Source organism: Lactuca saligna, chromosome 6, assembly GCF_052625555.1.
Source record: "Lactuca saligna cultivar CGN05327 chromosome 6, ASM5262555v1, whole genome shotgun sequence".
Classification (NCBI taxonomy): domain Eukaryota; kingdom Viridiplantae; phylum Streptophyta; class Magnoliopsida; order Asterales; family Asteraceae; genus Lactuca; species Lactuca saligna.
In genome coordinates this window covers 14152057-14172114 of record NC_136422.1, presented here as the reverse complement: position 1 = coordinate 14172114, position 20058 = coordinate 14152057, and the positions used below count along the sequence as shown (strand labels likewise).

Sequence of the window (20058 nt, the reverse complement as noted above, 5' to 3'; positions counted from 1 at the left end):
GATGCACTTGGCAAGTCAGGTCAACATGGACTGTTGACTCGCGTGTTGTCGTATGTTGACTTTAGGGTTTGGTCAAGAGAGGTATTGTAGGGACCATGGAGGGGTAAAATGGTGTTTTACCCATCCCAAGGGTTAGAGAGAGAGAAAATAGCATTCGGTTATTTAGAGTTGTGATTGAGAATTTATTTGAGATAATTATCATATGTGTTAGGCGCAGGCTAGATCGGATTCGTGTACGTGGTTATTTTGCTTGTTTGCTTATGAGGTGAGTCTTCTCACTATACTTACCTAGAGTGGTAACCTATGTGTGTGACCGGAGGGTCTTATGTGTTTATATTGACTATTGTTATATCCTGCATTATGTCTTTGTGATTTATGTTGTGTATTATTCTGAGCTTATTGAGTTAAGACCGGAGGGTCCTCCTGAGTTGTGGGACTAGAGGGTCCCACTGAGATACATTAACCGGAGGGTCTTATTTGAGCATAGCTATGAGAGGCTAATGAGATATGTGTGGTATTTTGGGGAACTCACTAAGATTAAAATGGTGTTTTACCCATCCCAAGAGTTAGAGAGAGAGAAAATAGCATTCGGTTATTTAGAGTTGTGATTGAGAATTTATTTGAGATAATTATCATATGTGTTAGGCGTAGGCTAGATCGGATTCGTGTACGTAGTTATTTTGCTTGTTTGCTTATGAGGTGAGTCTTCTCACTATACTTACCTAGAGTGGTAACCTATGTGTGTGACCGGAGGGTCTTATGTGTTTATATTGACTATTGTTATATCCTGCATTATGTCTTTGTGATTTATGTTGTGTATTATTCTGAGCTTATTGAGTTAAGACCGAAGGGTCCTCCTGAGTTGTGGGACTAGAGGGTCCCACTGAGATATATTAACCAGAGGGTCTTATTTGAGCATAGCCATGAGAGGCTAATGAGATATGTGTGGTATTTTGGGGAACTCACTAAGCTTCGTGCTTACCGTGTTATGCGTTATGTGTTTCAGGTACTTCTCAGGATCACAGGAAGGCACCGGTTTGATTGTACACACACGAGTTGGAGATATATTTTGAAGGATCTTGGATGTGTTGTAAACAATTTATGAACATATGTTTTTGATAACTTGATATTTTGGAGATTTTTAAGATTATGCTAATGAGATTAAGGTGATTTTAAATGAAAATTTTATTTGAAAATTTACGGTGTTACAGTATGCCTTAACTATAAAATTGATCATTGTGTTTCTTAATGGTGTTATGATCTATTATTAATTATCTATTATCTATTATTAATTATTAACTATATATTATCTATTATCTATTATCTATTATCAATTATATCTTATAAAATATATACAGTAAAGTCCCAATATTTTAATCGATTTGACAAGAAAGTCCTAAACTTTATTTTTTTTTACAGTAAAGTCCAAATTACCGGCAATTTTTGACACTTTTACCATTTTTCCCGGTTAGCCGGTAATTAGGACTTTTTTGTCAAAAAAATTAAGTTTAGGACTTTCTTGTCAAATCGTCAAGTAGGACTTTATTGTCAAAAAAATAAAGTTTAGGACTTTTTTGTCAAATCGTTGAAAATATTAGGACTTTAGTGTATATATAATTTTTTTTGGTTAGAAATTTAATGGTATGATACTCTTTAAGCATAAGAGTTATTGAAATCCTTAACGTTTGCTTCTTGTTAAATCGTTTTTTAATCTCAACAAACCCACATTGAAAAAAAATTTGAGATAAGAAAGAAAGAAAGAAAGAAAGAAATAACTAGCGTTATGTTGACTTTTTGCAGCCCCAAAAATGGAGAAATAAGAAACCAAAAAAACGGAATTGCCCTTCTTTCCCTTCTCGACGTTCACACCCTTTTGACTAGGCATGTGTTGTTTGTGTTTGTATAAAGCCAGGGCAATTTCGTTTTTTTAGATTTCTAATTTCTCCATTTTTGAGACTGCAAAAAGCCAACACAACCCTGGTTCTTTCTTTCTTTCTTGATTATCTCAATTTTTTCAATTTCGGTTTGTTGAGATTAAAAAAACGATTTAACAAGATACAAACCTAAAGGATTTCAATAGGATCTAGCTGATTAAAAAAGGTTTCAATAACTCTTATGCTTAAAGAGTATCATACCATTAAATTTCTAACCAAAAAAATTATATATACACTAAAGTCTCAATATTTTCAACGATTTGACAAAAAAAGTCCAAAAATTTATTTTTTTGATAGTAAAGTCCTAATTGATGATTTGACAAGAAAATCCTAAACTTTATTTTGTTGACAAAAAAGTCCTAATTACCGGCTAACTGGGGAAAAAGGGTAAAAGTGTCAAAAACTGCTGGTAATTTGGACTTTACTATCAAAAAAATAAAATTTAGGACTTTCTTGTCAAATCGATGAAAATATTGGGACTTTACTGTATATACCCCTTTGGTGATCTATAATCTTAAACACCAAATAATAATTGTTGGTGGGTTACTAGTGGATTAGGGTGTACATGATAAAACAAGGGGTATCCTCTTTGGTGCTCTATAGATTTAGATTTTTTTGAACAGACAATTCTAATCTACTCCCAAGCTAACAACACCTAATCCACTTATGTCCACTACAGGACTTGAACCCTCAACCTCAAAGAAAGACAACAACACCTGTTACCGCTTGGCTACAATCCCTTTGGCCTCTATAGATTTAGATAAGATATAAATCATATTCCTATAAACATGTCTAATCATACACAACCTCTGGATCCACTAGCCTCGATGAGTTAGAGTCAACATGGACCGTTGACTTTGACTGATGGATGACCTTAGTTTTGACTAAGGTTGACCATGGTTGACTTTTGTAACACCCCAAAAATACGAGCCAAAAATTTCATTTTTGAAAACATATATTTAGCAAAACATTCGAATTAAAACGTTTATTGATCATAATATTTTATAAAGATATCACATGTCTGGAAAACATTTCATAAAAGATAATAATGTCAGAGTACACATCCCTAGGAAGATCTCATGATGCAGAATACGAAGCATGTGTGTGATGGGCCGCTACCGTGCCAACTCTTTCCCCTTCGAAGAAGAGGTACCTGAAACCAAAACTGAAAACTGTAAGCACGAAGCTTAGTGAGTTCCCCCACCATACCGCATACCATACAATCACATATCATACATATTGTCAGGCATTTCTGGGGTGCCCAACCTACCCGGTACGGCCATTCTGGGGTGCCGACTACCCGTGTCAAGCCATTCTGGGGTGTTGACTACCCATGTCAAGCCATTCTGGGGTGCTGACTACCCTTCGATCCTGATGACCGAACCTCGGGGACTATTTCACCCCTACTGCTACTATCACATATATCCTAACATAACATATTATCAGACATATCTGGGGTGCCTGAACTACCCTTCGGTCCTAGCAACCAAACTCGGGGACTAATCCCCTCCTACTACCTCTATCGCATATAATGTAAAAAGCCAGCATGCAAACATATCATCATATACTGTCAGACGTATATGGGGTGTCTGACTACCCTTCGGTCCTAACAACCGAACTCTACTACTATCACATACAACATATCATGCTAGCATATAACATATCAAGTAGTAGCAAACCTAGATGATATCACAAAGACAATCATTTATCATACATCTCCTACTGGTGGGCCGGCATTGTGGCCTTAGACCCACCGCTACTGGAAGGTAACTCACCTCGTAGTAGCTGTTGATCTGTGTGGGAATGGTCTGTCTGCTGCTGTTGCTGCTTCGGAAATCCTCCGACTGTAATTCCCACCAAACACTTAGTCAAATACTGCTAACCGCCCTAAGGGTAAATTGTCTATTTACCCTTAACAAGTCATGAGTCAAGTCACATTCAACTGCCAGTTGACCAGACTCGCTGAGTTGGCTTGCCAACTCGCCGATTCCCTTTCTCTATACCCAAGTCCAATAGTCCTTCATCTTACTCGCCGAGTTGTATGAACAACTCGCCGAGTTCGCCTTCATCCGTAGAACACTCTAAGCTGTGACTCGCTGAGTTGTATGAACAACTCGTCGAGTTGTTCTTGAGACAAGAAGATTGCCATGAACTCGCCGAGTCATGGCATTGACTCGCCGAGTGACTCCATGAGTGAGTCTTGTTTCCAACCCACTGAGTCATACCATATGACTCACTACTCCAACTCTCAAACACAAAAAGGGGAACAACCCAGGGACTTGCGAATCGACTTGCTGAGTCAGATGAACGACTCGCCGAGTCTGCCTCATGCAAAAACTATACACGTGATTTTGCTTGAATCCAGTCCATGCCATTCATAGATCTGGGTTCCTAGGGCCTGGTTTACACGTAAAGTTTCTAACTTTACGTGTAGATAATCACCAATGAAAGTTTTAGGGCTCAAAGTGCACAAAAAGGGGTAGATTTAGGACTTTCATGCAATATGACTCCATAAAGGCAGTAGATCCAAGCTCCAGGGACTAAATCATGCCTAGATCTAAAGGGTAACAACTTATTTGAAATGACCCAAAAATACGACCCAAAAATTTTTGTTTTTAATATAATCAAAACTGTAATCAGAGTATCAAATAATAAAACCATGCGTGATGTATTCCAAAACATAATAAAATACTGAGCGGAAAACTGTATCATGCTACATCAAATCAAACAACTAAATCAATCCCAGGTTAAAGCTGAGGCGGTGGTGTGTGCGATGCCGTCATCCCGAGCTCTTCCCTTTGCTTGCAGAAGTACCTGAAACCAAAACTGAAACTGTAAGCACGAAGCTTAGTGAGCTCCCCCAAAATACCACATACCATACATATCAATATCATATAAACACATATCGGGCCTTGCCCACTGCATCGGGACGAAGCCCGGAAACTGCATCGGACCGAAGTCCGGAACTGACTGGGACCTTGTCCCCTGCATCGGACCAAGGTCCGGAACTAACTGCATCGGACCGAAGTCCGGAACTGACTGCATCGGACCGAAGTTCGGAACTGACTGCATCGGACCGAAGTCCGGAACTGACTGCATCGGACCGAAGTCCGGAACTGACTGCATCGGATAGCATATTATAACAACTAGCATGAACACATATACTGCATACTACATCGGGCCGTAGCCCGAAACACATAGTACATAACACATAAAACATAGCTCACAATTCCTGTCTGAGCCACGAAGGCATCAAACATCCTAACTACTGCATCGGATCAAGTCCGGAAGCTACTGCTAACTGGACGGGCCGGCATTGTGGCCTTAGACCCGTCCCTATTGGAAGGAAACTCACCTCGTAAACTGGCGGCTGAGTGTGTGTCTCTGAAAGCTAACGGCTGCTGCTCCTGAATCTCCTCGGCTCAATAAACTCATATTTGCCCTTGGATCTTAGCACTACAACTCGTTTCCTTGCTTCTTTCTTCTTCTCCTTCTTCACACCTTCACAAAAATGGCACCAAATCACTTATAAGCTCTCAAGGGAGGATTAGGGTTCTCTCACTGTGTTCTCAGGGTGAAAGTGGCGAGAATGAGGCTATAATGTGGTTTAAATAGTGGGCAAACCCGGGGATTTAGGGTTTCACCCAGACGGACGGACTCGCCGAGTCCCCGGCTCCCGCATGCACAAAATACGCGACCCAACTCGGCGAGTCATGCTAGAACTCGCTGAGTCCCTCTTGAAAACTTAGACAATTAACAATTAATTAACATACCGGGAACGGGTCGTTACAATTCTCCCCCACTTGTCTCAGACTTCATCCTCGAAGTCTGCTACGGCTGGATCTGCGAATAACTCTGGGTAGTGCGTTCTCATCTCTTCCTCAGCCTCCCACGTCCATTCAGATCCCTTCCGGTGCTGCCACTGCACCTTCACTAGCTGAATGACCTTGTTCCTCAAGGTCTTGATCTTCCGATCCAAAATCGCGACCGGCCTCTCAATATAATTCAGGCTGCTATCAACCTGAATATCCTCTAGGGGAACGACTGCTGACTCATCCACCAAACACTTTCTCAACTGCGACACGTGGAAAGTGTTGTGGATCTGACTAAGCTCCTCAGGAAGATGTAACCGATAAGCAACCCGACCCACCCGGGTGTAACGCCCGGGTTTTCAGGGCTAAGCATTTTTGTCAATGTAATAGTCTAGGTCAACTATTGTAACTCTTTTTGAAGTAATAAATATGAAATATTTGAGTATTATGTGAATTATGTGTGTTTATGTGTTTATTATTTAATTATAAATGTATAATTAATAAAGAATAAAAATGAGCATCAAAATTAAAGTGTGAGATAATCCCGATATCTCTACATAAAGTTGTAGAATATGTCTCAAGGTTTCCGTGCATATAAAGAATGCCGAAATCCGAGCTATAAAGAAGAAGTTATGGCCCGCCGAAGTTTTACGACAAAACCGGCACGATACCGGGAGACGTAAATAGTGAATTTACGATAGAAGACTTTTTAGCCTTAGCAATCTAAACAAAAGTCGTAGAATATGTTAAACTAAGAACATCGATAAAAAGAACGCCCAAATCTGACTTCGTATGAAGAAGTTATGATTTTTCTAAGATTCGGCTTAGCAGTGCACGGCCTGAAACTCGAATTTTAGTTCGAGCGGTTTTTGGCTTACACAACATAAATGAGAGTTGAAGATCTCATTAATAGGAAATCAACGGTAAAAAGACAGACAAAAACAGAGTCCGTATGCAGAAGTTATTAATTTTACGCAGACGTTTAACAGTATAATCTCCTTGTACTGTTAAATTTAAGATCGGTCGAGAATTAGCTGACGGTGTCAAAATGAAAGTTGTAGATCTTATTATTACCTACGCGTGGATATAAAGAACGTCAAAAACGGAGGTCGTATGTGAAAGTTACGGATTTTAGAAGTCGGAAGTGTGCTGTGCAAAAATGGGTGATGTGGCACAATCTTGGCCATTGCTTTCTCCCCAAGGCTTGCCACCAGATGGTGACATGTGGCACCAAGTTCAGCCACATTTCACCCTATAAATACCACCTCTCCCACCCTCATTTTCTTCACACCTTTCCCATTCTTTCTTCTCTTTACTCTCTCTCTCTCTAGAACCTCTCTCTAGCCCCGAAATCCCCCGAAAAGCCTAGGGAACCTCCCTAGCACGAGGCGGAAGCCCCGGAGTGCTTGAAGGCTCTGAGAAGAAGAGCTTTTCGGCTCGGGAACGCTGCTCCAAGCAAAGCCCGGTTTTCTATAAAACCCGCTGTAAGTGAGCTACGCCTACGCTATTTTTAATATAACTTTTATTTAATTATAGTAACGTTATTAGGAACTTATAATAAATACTTGGGCTATTATTATGGGTTATATAAGTATTTTTTTGACGCTTATATAATAATAATAATAATAGCTAGACTATTAATTAGTCTCGACGAATAATAAACTAAACTCTAGTGGTAATAATACTAGGTTTCGTCGAAGAAAAATTCTTTTTAAGAAGCGAAGCGCTGTCTGAGTTCGGAATCACCACCTTTTCCGGTGAGTGCATAGTTACCTTCAACTTACACATAGATATGAAGTATTTTATATAAATTACGTGCTATGTGTGCATATTATCTGAATACTTGCTATCTATGCTAGATGAACGTTGTTATACATGTTTTTAATGATTTAAACTGTATATGTATTTTATATCTACGAAAATGTTAGGGTAAAACATGGGTAGATGTAATAGGTGATGTGTGATAAAATGATGAGAGGCCTCGATGTTGTTGTTGTTGATCCAGTCATCTAGCGGAGTATAGATGACGACCACGGACTCTTCTAGACAGTCTAGTGGAACACTAGCAGGTTCGCAACCTGTAGGTGTTGTGAACGATGTGTTCACCGGTGTACTCCATCCCCCACATGGTTGCCTATTAGGACATTTATTGCTGAGGAATCCCCTTAGCAGTAGTGTCCGTCCCGATGATGATCCTTAGGCTAGGTCCCTTATGATAGGTGTTTAGGGACGTAAAGTGAGGATAACGGGAACGGGTAATCGGGTTATTGTTGATTGATGAAATTAATAAACTTATTGTGGGTTGAAAACCCTATGTGCTCACCAGGCTCCCAAGCCTGACCCACTCAGTTTTATGCATTACAGGTAGTGGCGCATGAGCATAGGTGTGATGTTTTGGACGAGGGATTACGGATATAGGCCTGTAGATATGAAATAATGTAGTAAGGCTTATATTGTACTGTTTATACTTTTGATCTGTACGAACATGACATCCCGAGTCTTTTAATGAAATACATTTCTATGGAAATGCTTTTGATAAATCTTTATCATATTATTGTTTTGGGACAAATTCCGCAACCCTTTTATTAAAAGATAACTCTGATTTTGAAATAAAGTATAAACAAAACCGGTCTTTTCTGGCCGTGATTTTGGGGATGTCACACCGGGCCATAACCCTGAAAGGACCAATAAATCTGGGGCCCAGCTTACCCCTCTTCCGGAACCTGATGACACCTTTCCAAGGTGAGACTTTCAGAAGAACCATATCTCCCACCTGGAACTCCAAGTCCGAACGCCTCCTGTCAGCGTAGCTCTTCTGCCGACTCTGCGCGGTCTGCAGCCTACTACGGACCTGCTGGATCAACTCAGTCGTCTTGAGCACCACTTCGGTGCTCCCGATGACTCGCTGACCGACCTCGCCCCAGCAAATCGGGGTCCTACACTTCCTACCATACAGCATCTCAAAAGGAGGTCGATGAATACTCGCATGGTAACTGTTGTTATACGAGAATTCCGCTAACGGAAGATACATATCCCAACTGCCCCCAAAATCTAGAACACATGCCCTAAGCATGTCCTCAAGAGTCTGAATCGTCCTCTCGCTCTGCCCGTCAGTCTGAGGGTGGAAAGCGATGCTAAAATGAAGACGAGTACCCATCTCGTCGTGGAACCGCTTCCAGAATCTGGAGGTGAAACGAACATCTCGGTCTGACACCACCGATACCGGCACTCCATGACGTGCCACTATCTCTCGCACATAGATATCGGCTAACTTTTCCGCCGATATACTCTCCTGGATCGGGATAAAATAGGCACTCTTCGTCAACCGATCCACCACTACCCATATCGAATCCACTCCACGTACGGTCCTGGGAAGTTTGGTGATAAAATCCATGGTGATATCCTCCCATTTCCACATGGGAATGTCCAACGGCTGCATCTTGCCGTGAGGTCTCTGGTGCTCCGCCTTGACCTTTCGGCAGGTCAAGCATCTCTCAACGTACCAAGCGACGTCCCGCTTCATGCAGGGCCACCAATAATCAGGTCGAAGATCTCGATACATCTTCGTCGCCCCTGGGTGGATAGAAAATCGAGACTTATGAGCCTCGTCCATCAATACCTGCCGTACTCCACCCCAGTACGGTACCCACACCCTACCATGAAGCGTCAACAAACCCCGACTATCGTAATCAAACGATGCTACTCGACCCACTATCCTCTCACATTTCTGCCTCTCCTCCTTGAGGCCCTCCACCTGAGCCTCCTTGATCCGCTCCAACAGCGGAGTGATCACTGTCATCCTCATGCACAGATCCCTGATAGGGGCCGCCGACACATTGCGGCTTAGGGCTCCGGCCACCACGTTGGCCTTCCCTGGATGATAAAGGATCTCACAATCATAATCCTTTAGTACGTCCAACCACCTCCTCCGCCTTATGTTCAGACTCGGCTGATCCATAAGATACCGCAAACTCTTGTGATCCGTGTATATAGTACAACGGACCCCATACAGGTAATGTCTCCAAATCTTGAGGGCAAACACAACTGCCCCCAGCTCCAAATCGTGGGTAGGATAGTTAGCCTCGTGAGGCTTCAACTGTCTCGAGGCATAAGCTACCACATGGCCTCGCTGCATCAATACTGCTCCCATACCTGTGATTGAAGCATCACAGTAGACTACGAAGTCCTCTACTCCTTCCGGTAAGATAAGGATCGGTGCCTCGCACAATTTCTGTCTGAGAGTCTCGAACGCCGCCTGCTGCTCAGGCCCCCAATGGAATACCACCGACTTCTTGGTTAGTCGGGTGAGTGGCACTGCTATCTTGGAGAAGTCCTGAATAAATCTCCGATAATACCCTACCAACCCTAGGAAGCTCCGAATCTCAGATGGAGACCTCGGGACCTCCCACTGCATCACGGCCTCAATCTTGGCCGGATCTACCAAAATACCCTTCTGGTTGACGAGATGGCCAAGAAACTGCACCTCGCACAACCAGAACTCACACTTGGAGAACTTTGCGAAAAGTCTCTCCCTCCTCAAAGTTTCCAACACCTCCCGCAGGTGCTCCTCGTGCTGCCCCTGAGTCTTGGAATATACCAAGATGTCATCTATGAATACTATCACCGACCGATCCAACATCGGTCTGCACACGCGGTTCATGAGATCCATGAACGCGGCTGGGGCATTGGTGAGCCCAAATGGCATCACCACGAACTCATAATGACCATACCGGGTCCTGAAAGCAGTCTTCTGTACATCCTCATCTCTAACCCTCATCTGATGATATCCAGAGCGTAGATCGATCTTGGAGAACCAAGACGCTCCCTGAAGCTGATCAAACAAATCATCTATCCTCGGAAGTGGGTAACGGTTCTTCACCGTTACTTTGTTCAACTCTCGATAGTCAATGCACATCCGATGCGACCCATCCTTCTTCCTCACAAATAAGATCGGCGCTCCCGATAATAGGAACATCATCAATCGTCGTCCTGCCCTTCTCCCGGGCATCCAAGACGAATGCGATAAAACCGGCGCAACCCTACTGAACATAGCGCCTCGCCCTTGCGGCGGAACAAAAGATCGGACCACGCTGTGGCCTCTCGCCCTGAATCACTAACTCTCCCCCACTGGGAGTGCGAACCCTCACTAGCTGAAGCTCACAATCAATCACCGCCCCATTGGGGCTTAGCCAATCCATGCCCACGATAACTTTATTCCCTCGCAGGGGAATAGGAACCAGGTCCACTGAAAACTGCTCATCGAATATCTGAAGAGAACACCCTCTATGCACTCTGCCGACCCTCACGGTCCTATCATCTGCTATCTCAACCTCTAACGGACAATCCAGCTCCCCTGGAGCTCTGCTAAATTTCTTGCTAAGCGCATGCGATACAAATGATCGGGTAGCTCCCGAATCGAACAATACCAAAGCAGAAATGTCGTTCACCAAGAACGACCCTAAATAAAGCATATCATCAAGAAATATACAAACGATAACAATAATAATCAAAAGGTGAAGGAAAGATAACTACCCGTCACCACATCAGGAGTCGCTCGAGCCTCCTCTGCTGTCATCTGAAACGCCCGGCTCTTCGCTGCTGGTGCATCAGATCGGCCCTGCCGGCCATCTGTAATCCTCAAGGTGGCAGGGGCAGGTGCAACCACCTTCCCTGCTGCAGCTAGACTGGGACACTGGGACTTTTTATGTCCCCTCTGATTGCACTGAAAGCAAATCAGGTATGATGCTGAAACCGCAGTAGCAGGGGCCGTACAATCCCTGCTCATATGCCCAATCCGACCACACTTGTAGCAGCCGGAACTCCCTGCCTTGCACGCCCCCTCGTGCATCCTCCCACACTTGCCACACCAACCGTGGCTCTGCTGACTCCTGGACCTGTGATCTGAAACCTTGGGCTTTTTGCCCGCACTACCTGAACCCGAAAACCGCCTCCGGTTTCCTCTTCTTCTCCATCTCGAGATCAATCTCCCTCTCCCTGGCTCTAGCAATCATGTCGTCCAGCGTTTTACAACTGGACCGGCTCACAAACATGCGGATATCACTCCGCAACATCTCATGATAACGGGCCTTCTTCATCTCCTCGTCGGCTGCATACTGAGGAACAAGAAGAGCCCTCTCCCTGAACTTGGCGGTGATCTCCGCCACTGACTCGGTAGTCTGAGTAAGATCCTGGAACTCCCTGGCTAGCTGCTGTACCTCAATGACCGGTGCAAACTCCGCCCTGAACCTGGTAGAGAAATCAGTCCAGGTCATAGCATCCAACGCCGCATCATCCCCGATGGTGTGTCCGACCTCCTCCCACCAATCCCGTGCCCTGTCCTTCAGTAGACAGGACGCCAATCTGACCTTGTCCCCCTCGGGACACCTGCTAGTGCGGAAGGCGTTGGCCACATCTGCCAACCATCTAGTACTCGCTATGGGTCCCGCGCCCCATGATAGTCTGGAGCTCCGCACGCCCTGAACTCCCTGAATGTAAGAGTGCGCGACCCCATCACGGCCGCCATCTCAGCCCGGAAAGTACTCAATCTCTCATCCATCATCTCCAAAATACCCTACTTGATCGAACCGAAGATCACAGGAGTCTGCTCCAATATGATGCGGGTAACCTCAGAAGAAAGGAACTCTCTGGTCTGCTCATCCATCTGCCCGACCTCCGGGCCTGATCCCGATCTTGATCCCCCTCCGGCATCTGAGCTGCCGCCTGCTGGTCTCGGGCGTAAAACTACCATTCTGAAACATATCATAACAACATCAGAACATTGAAATATCTCAAGGGATCATGACACTGCTACTAGCTTCCTGGTCTTGTCTTGGCCTTCCTTGATTCGAGTACGGATCCTCTGCTTTCAGTAGTACAGGCCCATACTACCTTCCACATCTATCCGTACTTTCCTCAAGAACTGCCTTGACTCCACCAAGTCACTTCTACTACTGCTATTCTCTGCTACTCTCATCCTAGGCTTGCCCTAGGAAAATCTCAGGCTCAACACAACTGGTCCTCAGCTGCTGAAGGTTTCCTCATAACGCCAATTAGCCATTACCTAAACACCATCACATGTGATGAGGATCAGATAATCCTTCGAGTAAAAGACCCGTCCCTATAACGGTTGGACTCAAACAAGAGCTGCGCAATAGGGCCAGTTCCAGTACTCTGAGATTATTCAATCCTAGTCACATGTGGTGTGACGTGTTCACCTAATGGCTAACTCCCATCACTCGGAACCCCACTAAGCACAAAGCAAGCAGCATTCGGACACGGAAAACAGACTCAAGCAAACTATTCTCATAACAAGAAACTGCACTAGCATAAGATGCTAAGCTCCTGCTATCAGGCATAACCTAATCAGGCTATCCTACTGCTGTCTACTCAGTACTAGCATGCAATACTCATAAAGTTGTAACACATAAGCAGGCACATAAGGCATTCTCCTAAATCCTTAGTCCTATACTAGCATGCTGTTCTACTAAAACTGAAATTGAACAAATAACTTGTATGGGTAATTTGGGAGTACTTACTTGAGCTCGGCTGACCGCATGCACACACCTCTATCTTGTTTAAAAAAAATTCTTCCCTTCTAAGTACTTTCAAAATTCTTTTTATAAAACGTTTTTATTTTAATAAAATCTTTCATTTCCCTTAGTTTGAGTTCAGATACACCCGGAAGTGTATCCGAATCCCTCAAACCAGGGCTCTGATACCAACTTGAAACGACCCAAAAATACGACCCAAAAATTTTTGTTTTTAATATAATCAAAACTGTAATCAGAGTATCAAATAATAAAACCATGTGTGATGTATTCCAAAACATAATAAAATACTGAGCGGAAAACTGTATCATGCTACATCAAATCAAACAACTAAATCATCCCCAGGTTAAAGCTGAGGCGGTGGTGTGTGCGATGCCGTCATCCCGAGCTCTTCCCTTTGCTTGCGGAAGTACCTGAAACCAAAACTGAAACTGTAAGCACGAAGCTTAGTGAGCTCCCCCAAAATACCACATACCATACATATCAATATCATATAAACACATATCGGGCCTTGCCCACTGCATCGGGACGAAGCCCGGAAACTACATCGGACCGAAGTCCGGAACTGACTGGGACCTTGTCCCCTGCATCGGACCAAGGTCCGGAACTAACTGCATCGGACCGAAGTCCGGAACTGACTGCATCGGACCGAAGTCCGGAACTGACTGCATCGGACCGAAGTCCGGAACTGACTGCATCGGACCGAAGTCCGGAACTGACTGCATCGGACCGAAGTCCGGAACTGACTGCATCGGATAGCATATCATAACAACTAGCATGAACACATATACTGCATACTACATCGGGCCGTAGCCCGAAACACATAGTACATAACACATAAAACATAGCTCACAATTCCTGTCTGAGCCACGAAGGCATCAAACATCCTAACTACTGCATCGGATCAAGTCCGGAAGCTACTGCTAACTGGATGGGCCGGCATTGTGGCCTTAGACCCGTCCCTACTGGAAGGAAACTCACCTCGTAAACTGGCGGCTGAGTGTGTTTCTCTGAAAGCTAATGGCTGCTGCTCCTGAATCTCCTCGGCTCAATAAACTCAGATTTGCCCTTGGATCTTAGCACTACAACTCGTTTCCTTGCTTCTTTCTTCTTCTCCTTCTTCACACCTTCACAAAAATGGCACCAAATCACTTATAAGCTCTCAAGGGAGGATTAGGGTTCTCTCACTGTGTTCTCAGGGTGAAAGTGGCGAGAATGAGGCTATAATGTGGTTTAAATAGTGGGCAAACCCGGGGATTTAGGGTTTCACCCAGACGGACGGACTCGCCGAGTCCGGGATATGGACTCGCCGAGTCCCCGGCTCCTGCGTGCACAAAATACGCGACCCAACTCGGCGAGTCATGCTAGAACTCGCCGAGTCCCTCTTGAAAACTTAGACAATTAACAATTAATTAACATACCGGGAACGGGTCGTTACATTATTACAACCCACAAAGCACAAACAAGCTTGAAGAATGGCTCAAGAAGGACTTTCATGAAGCTATTAGGGACTATAAGCTTGAAAATAGAGGGGAAACGAGCTATACCTCAAGGAAAATGTTGATATGTCACAAAAATGCTTGGTCTCCTTCTCCTCTTCTTGATCTACTCTTCTTTCTCCTCAAAAACTTCAAGAACACACCCAAAACACTTCAATCTCATAAGGAAAAGGGCAAAAACGATGTTGGGGGCTCTGAGGGTGAATGGGGGCGAGCTTGGGGTGGAAATGAGGATTTAAATAGGGTGCAAACCCTTGAAATTTAGGGTTTCATCAAACAGCGGTGACTCGCCGAGTCCAGAATATGGACTCGTCGAGTCGCCAACTTAAACGTACCCCCGGACCGCATCCCTACTCGGCGAGTCGGACCTACAACTCGCCGAGTCCAAGGCTAAAATGACAAATACTTAGATAAATTTTACTTACCAGGAACCAGGTGCTACAAATCTCCCCCACTTATTTTATACTTCGTCCTCGAAGTTTGCCGCTCGATCCTGAAACAACTCGAGGTAATGCTCCATCATTTCTTCCACCGGCTCCCAAGTCCATTCCGAACCCTTGCGGTGCTGCCATTGCACTTTCACTAGCTCCACCGTCTTGTTCCTTAGATCATTCGACTTCCGGTCGAGGATTGCGACTGGGCGCTCAATGTAATTCAGGCTGTCGTCAACCTGTATATCCTCTAATGGCACCACCGCTGAATCATCCACGAGACACTTCCACAACTGGGAGACATGGTCCAGCCTATATGCCACCTTGCCCACCCGGGCTACAACCCTGAACGGTCCAATGAATCTCGGGCCCAACTTGCCCCGCTTCCTGAATCGAATGACGCCTTTCCAAGGCGACACCTTCTGGAGAACCATATCCCCGACCTGGAACTCCAGGTCTGATCGATGCTTGTCAGCATAACTTTTTTGCTGACTCTGCACAGTTTGAAGCCTGCTCCGAACCTGTTGGATTCTCTCGGTCGTCTTGAGCACCACCTCAGTGCTCCCCATGACCCTCTGGCCAACTTCACCCCAGCATATCGGGGTCCTACACCTCCGACCGTACAACATCTTGAATGGGGGACGTTCAACACTCGCGTGGTAGTTGTTGTTGTACGCGAACTCAGCCAAGGGAAGATAGGTATCCCAGCTACCACTGAAATCTAACACGCACGCCCGTAACATATCCTCCAAAGTCTGGATGGTCCGCTCACTTTAACCATCCGTCTGCGGGTGAAAGGCGGTGCTAAAATGCAGACGAGTGCCCAACTCATCATGAAACCTCTTCCAAAACCTGGAAGTGATCCGCACATTTCGATCTGATATCACTGACACTGGCACCCCGTACCGCGCCACTATCTCCCTGATATAGATATCGGCCAACTTTTCGGCCGAGATACTCTCTGGAATCGGAATAAAATGGGCACTCTTGGTCAACCGATCCACGATGACCCAAATCGAATCTACTCCTCGCGCCGTTCGTGGAAGCTTTGTGATGAAATCCATCGTAATATCCTCCCATTTCCACAACGGGATATCCAACGGCTGCATCTTGCCGTGTGGTCTCTGATGCTCACCCTTGACCTTCCTGCAGGTCAAACACTGCCCGATGTACCACGTCACATCCCGCTTCATGCAGGGCCACCAATAGTCCAGGCGAAGATCCCGATACATCTTCGTCGCCCCTGAATGAATAGAGAATCAGGATTTGTGTGCCTCCTCCATCAAGATCTGGCGCACGCCTCCATGATACGGCACCCACACCCTACAGTGTAGTGTCAATAATCCCCGGCTATCATGGTCGAAGGAGGTGACTTGTCCCACTATTCGTTCAGTCTTCTGATGCTCCTCCTTCATAACCTCCTGTTGGGCCTCCCGAATATGTTCCAACAGGGGAGTTACCACAGTCATCCTCATGCAAACATCCCTGATCGGCGCCGCCTTGCGGCTAAGCGCATCGGCTACCACATTGTCCTTCCCCAGGTGGTAAAGGATCTCGCAATCATAATCCTTCACCACGTCCAACCACCGACGCTGCCTCATGTTCAGATTCAGCTGATCCATGAGGTACCTCAAACTCTTGTGGTCCATCTAAATGGTAAAACGAACCCCGTAAAGGTAATGCCGCCATATCTTGAGGACGAAGACCACTGCCCCCAACTCTAAATCGTGCGTCGGGTAGTTCTCCTCGTGAGGCTTCAGCTGCCTCAAGGCATAAGCAATGACATGCCCCCTGTGCATCAACACTGCACCTAAGCTTTAGATCGAAGCATCGCAATATATCACAAAATCCTCCACGCCCTCGGGTAGGGCTAAGATCCGCGCCGCGCACAATCTCTGTCTCAGAGTCTCGAATGCTGCCTGCTGCTCAGGCCCCCATCGAAAGACCATGACTTTCCTAGTCAACCATGTCAGGGGTATGGCTATCCTGAATGAACCTCCGATAGTAGCCTGCTAATCCTAGGAAACTCTGAATCTCAGATGGAGACTTCGGACCCTCCCACCTCATCACGACCTCCACCTTGGCCGGGTCTACTGAAATCCCGTTATGGTTGACGAGGTGCCCAAGAAACTACACCTCGCGTAACCAAAACTCACATTTGGAGAATTTGGCATACAAGCTCTCCCTCCTCAGGGTCTCCAAAACCTCTCTCAGATGCACTCTTTCCTTTTGAAGATTCCTGTCTAAAATAAGAGCTAACACATCAAGATTAGACAGATCAAAACACTCCTCTGTCAATGGTTCAATGACATCCACAAAATTCAAAGATGAAATATCACTTGGATATCTCATAGCGTCATAAATATTGAAATTTATCACCTCCCCATCAAATTCCATGGACAATGTACCATCATAAACATCAATTTTCGTCCTGGCTGTTTTCAAAATGGGTCTTCCTAGGAGAATTGAACTCAAATTCGGTGAATCATCATCATCCATATCAAGTACATAAAAATCTGCTGGAAATACTAGTTCATTCACTTGGACTAACACATCTTCTAACACACCTTTGGGATGTACTAAAGATCTATCAGCCAATTGAATGATTACCCCGGTCTTCTTCAATGTGCCAATATTTAATGTTTTAAAGATGGAATATGGCAAAACATTGATAGAAGCTCCAAGGTCTAGCATAGCTCGTGGAACATGAAGATTACCTAATTTGCAAGGAACCGTAAAAACACCCGGATCCTTACATTTTTTAGGTAATCTTTTTTGTAACACTGCAGACACATTTTCCCCTACTTTAACAGTTTCATTCCCTTTCAACTTTTTCTTGGATGTACATAATTCCTTAAGGAATTTTGCATACCTAGGGACTTGTTTGATGGCATCAAGAAGAGGAATATTTACCTCTACCTTCCTGAACATCTCCATGATTTCATTGTCTTCTCTTTCACGCTTTGACTTGCTTAATCTTGAGGGAAACGGAGGAGGAGTGACTTTTACTTCAATAGGAGCTTGCTTGGAAGGGGTTTTTGACTTCTCTTCTTCTTTCTCTAACTCCATCTCTTCTTCTTCTTCAATCATTTTAGGACCTTCATATTCTTTACCATTTCTCAAAGTGATGGCACATGCACTATGTTTTGGATTCTTCTCAGTTTGCGCGGGTAGTTTGCCTTGTGACTCCAATTTACTCACAGATGTGGCGAGTTGAGTCATTTGTTGCTCCAAAGTCTTGATGCTTGCTTTGGTCTCATTTTGAAATGTTTGAGTACTTGTGGCTAAACTCTTAACAATGTCTTCCAAAGACATTCCCGATCCGCTTGAACTACTTCCTTGATGCATGTTTTGAGGTTGATATTGAGATTGATGAGGAGGTTGAGTTGGTTGGAAATGTGGTTGATAATTTTGTTGATGGTGCATTTGATTTTGAAATGGGGGTCTTGGTTGATAAGGTGGTGGTCTAGGCTGAAAATTGGTATTAGGTTGGTGCCAATTTGGATTGCTTCTTGGCTGGAAGTTTCCTTGTTGTTGACTTGAAAATCCCATAGCTTGAACTGGCTCTACATCTTCTTGTAACATGGGGCACATATCAGTGGGATGTCCAACTTGTGTACAAATGCCACAAGGTCTGACTATTGGTGGTTGCACGCCCTTATCTTTTGCAAGCATCATTACTACCTTAGTCAACTCAGAAAGTTGACTTTCAATTTTTGGAGTAGAAATTTCTTTCACCCCCCTTGGTGCATCACTATACCACTCTTCTTCTTGGACTGTATGCTTGGACTCTTCTGCCATGTTTTTTATAAGAACTCTGATTTCTGTTGGAGTCTTATCAGCTATAGATCCACCACTTGATGCATTGAGCAATCTCCTATCCCAAGATGACATTCCTTCACAAAAATACTGCAGCAACTGATATTCTGTAATCCCATGTTGTGGACATCTTGAGCACAATTTCTTGAACCGTTCCCAATAAGTATGCAAGGCTTCTCTCTTTTGTTGCTTGATGCCAATTATCTCTCTACGTAAAGCTGAAGCTCTCATTTCGGGAAAATATTTATCCAGAAACATCCTTGCAAGTTCATTCCATGTTGTGACTGACCCCGGTGGTAAGTCATACAACCACTCCTTGGCTGAATCTTGTAAAGCAAAGGGGAATGCCCTTAACTTGATTTGATCTTCTGTGACTTCATGTGGCTTCATACCCACACAAACAACATGAAATTGCTTAAGGAATTTATGTGGGTCTTCATTCTCAAGACCACGGAATGAGGGTAACAAATGGATGAGTCCAGACTTGAGTTCAAAGTTGATTGCTGCAGGGTAATTTATGCACAAAGGTTGTTGGGTGACATCTTGAGTAGCCCATTGTCTAAAGGTTTGTTCAGGTAGTGGATGTGGAGGATTTTGATGTCCTCCATGGTTGTCTGCCATGGTAGGAGTAGGTGAAGATGGTGGGGTGATACTTTTGGATGTTGGAGAGGATGTAGTTGATGGATTTGATGAAGAAGCTCTGGATTGTTGTTGTTTCTTTAAAAGTCTGACTTGTTTCCTTCTCTGTTTAGCAGATTTCTCTATTTCCAAATCAACTGGTAAAGGTGTACCTGTGCGAAAAGATCTTGGCATAAACAATTAGTACTACCGTATCCCCGGCAACGGCGCTAATTTGTTTGGGTGTCAAACCAACAAATGATGGGATAAAATAATATTAATATAACTCAAATCACTGCTATTTCTAATACTAAAGATAGTATAGAGTAAGCAGGGTCGGTCCACAGAGATACGAGACTTTTCATCTTGCCATATTTTCACACATAATACAAGTAATA

General features: G+C 44.4%; 1 protein-coding gene across 1 annotated transcript; it reads right to left on the bottom strand.

The window, feature by feature from the left end:
• Positions 1 to 17433: 17433 nt before the first annotated feature.
• On the bottom strand, positions 17434 to 19855 carry LOC145002318 (uncharacterized). Its single transcript, XM_078961614.1, has 3 exons — positions 18337 to 19855; positions 17603 to 18282; positions 17434 to 17466 (listed from the first exon to the last, which is right to left on the bottom strand). The coding sequence occupies exons 1-3, from the start codon at positions 19853 to 19855 to the stop codon at positions 17434 to 17436; spliced, it is 2232 nt and encodes a 743-aa protein (XP_078817740.1).
• Between the last annotated feature and the right edge of the window lie 203 nt (positions 19856 to 20058).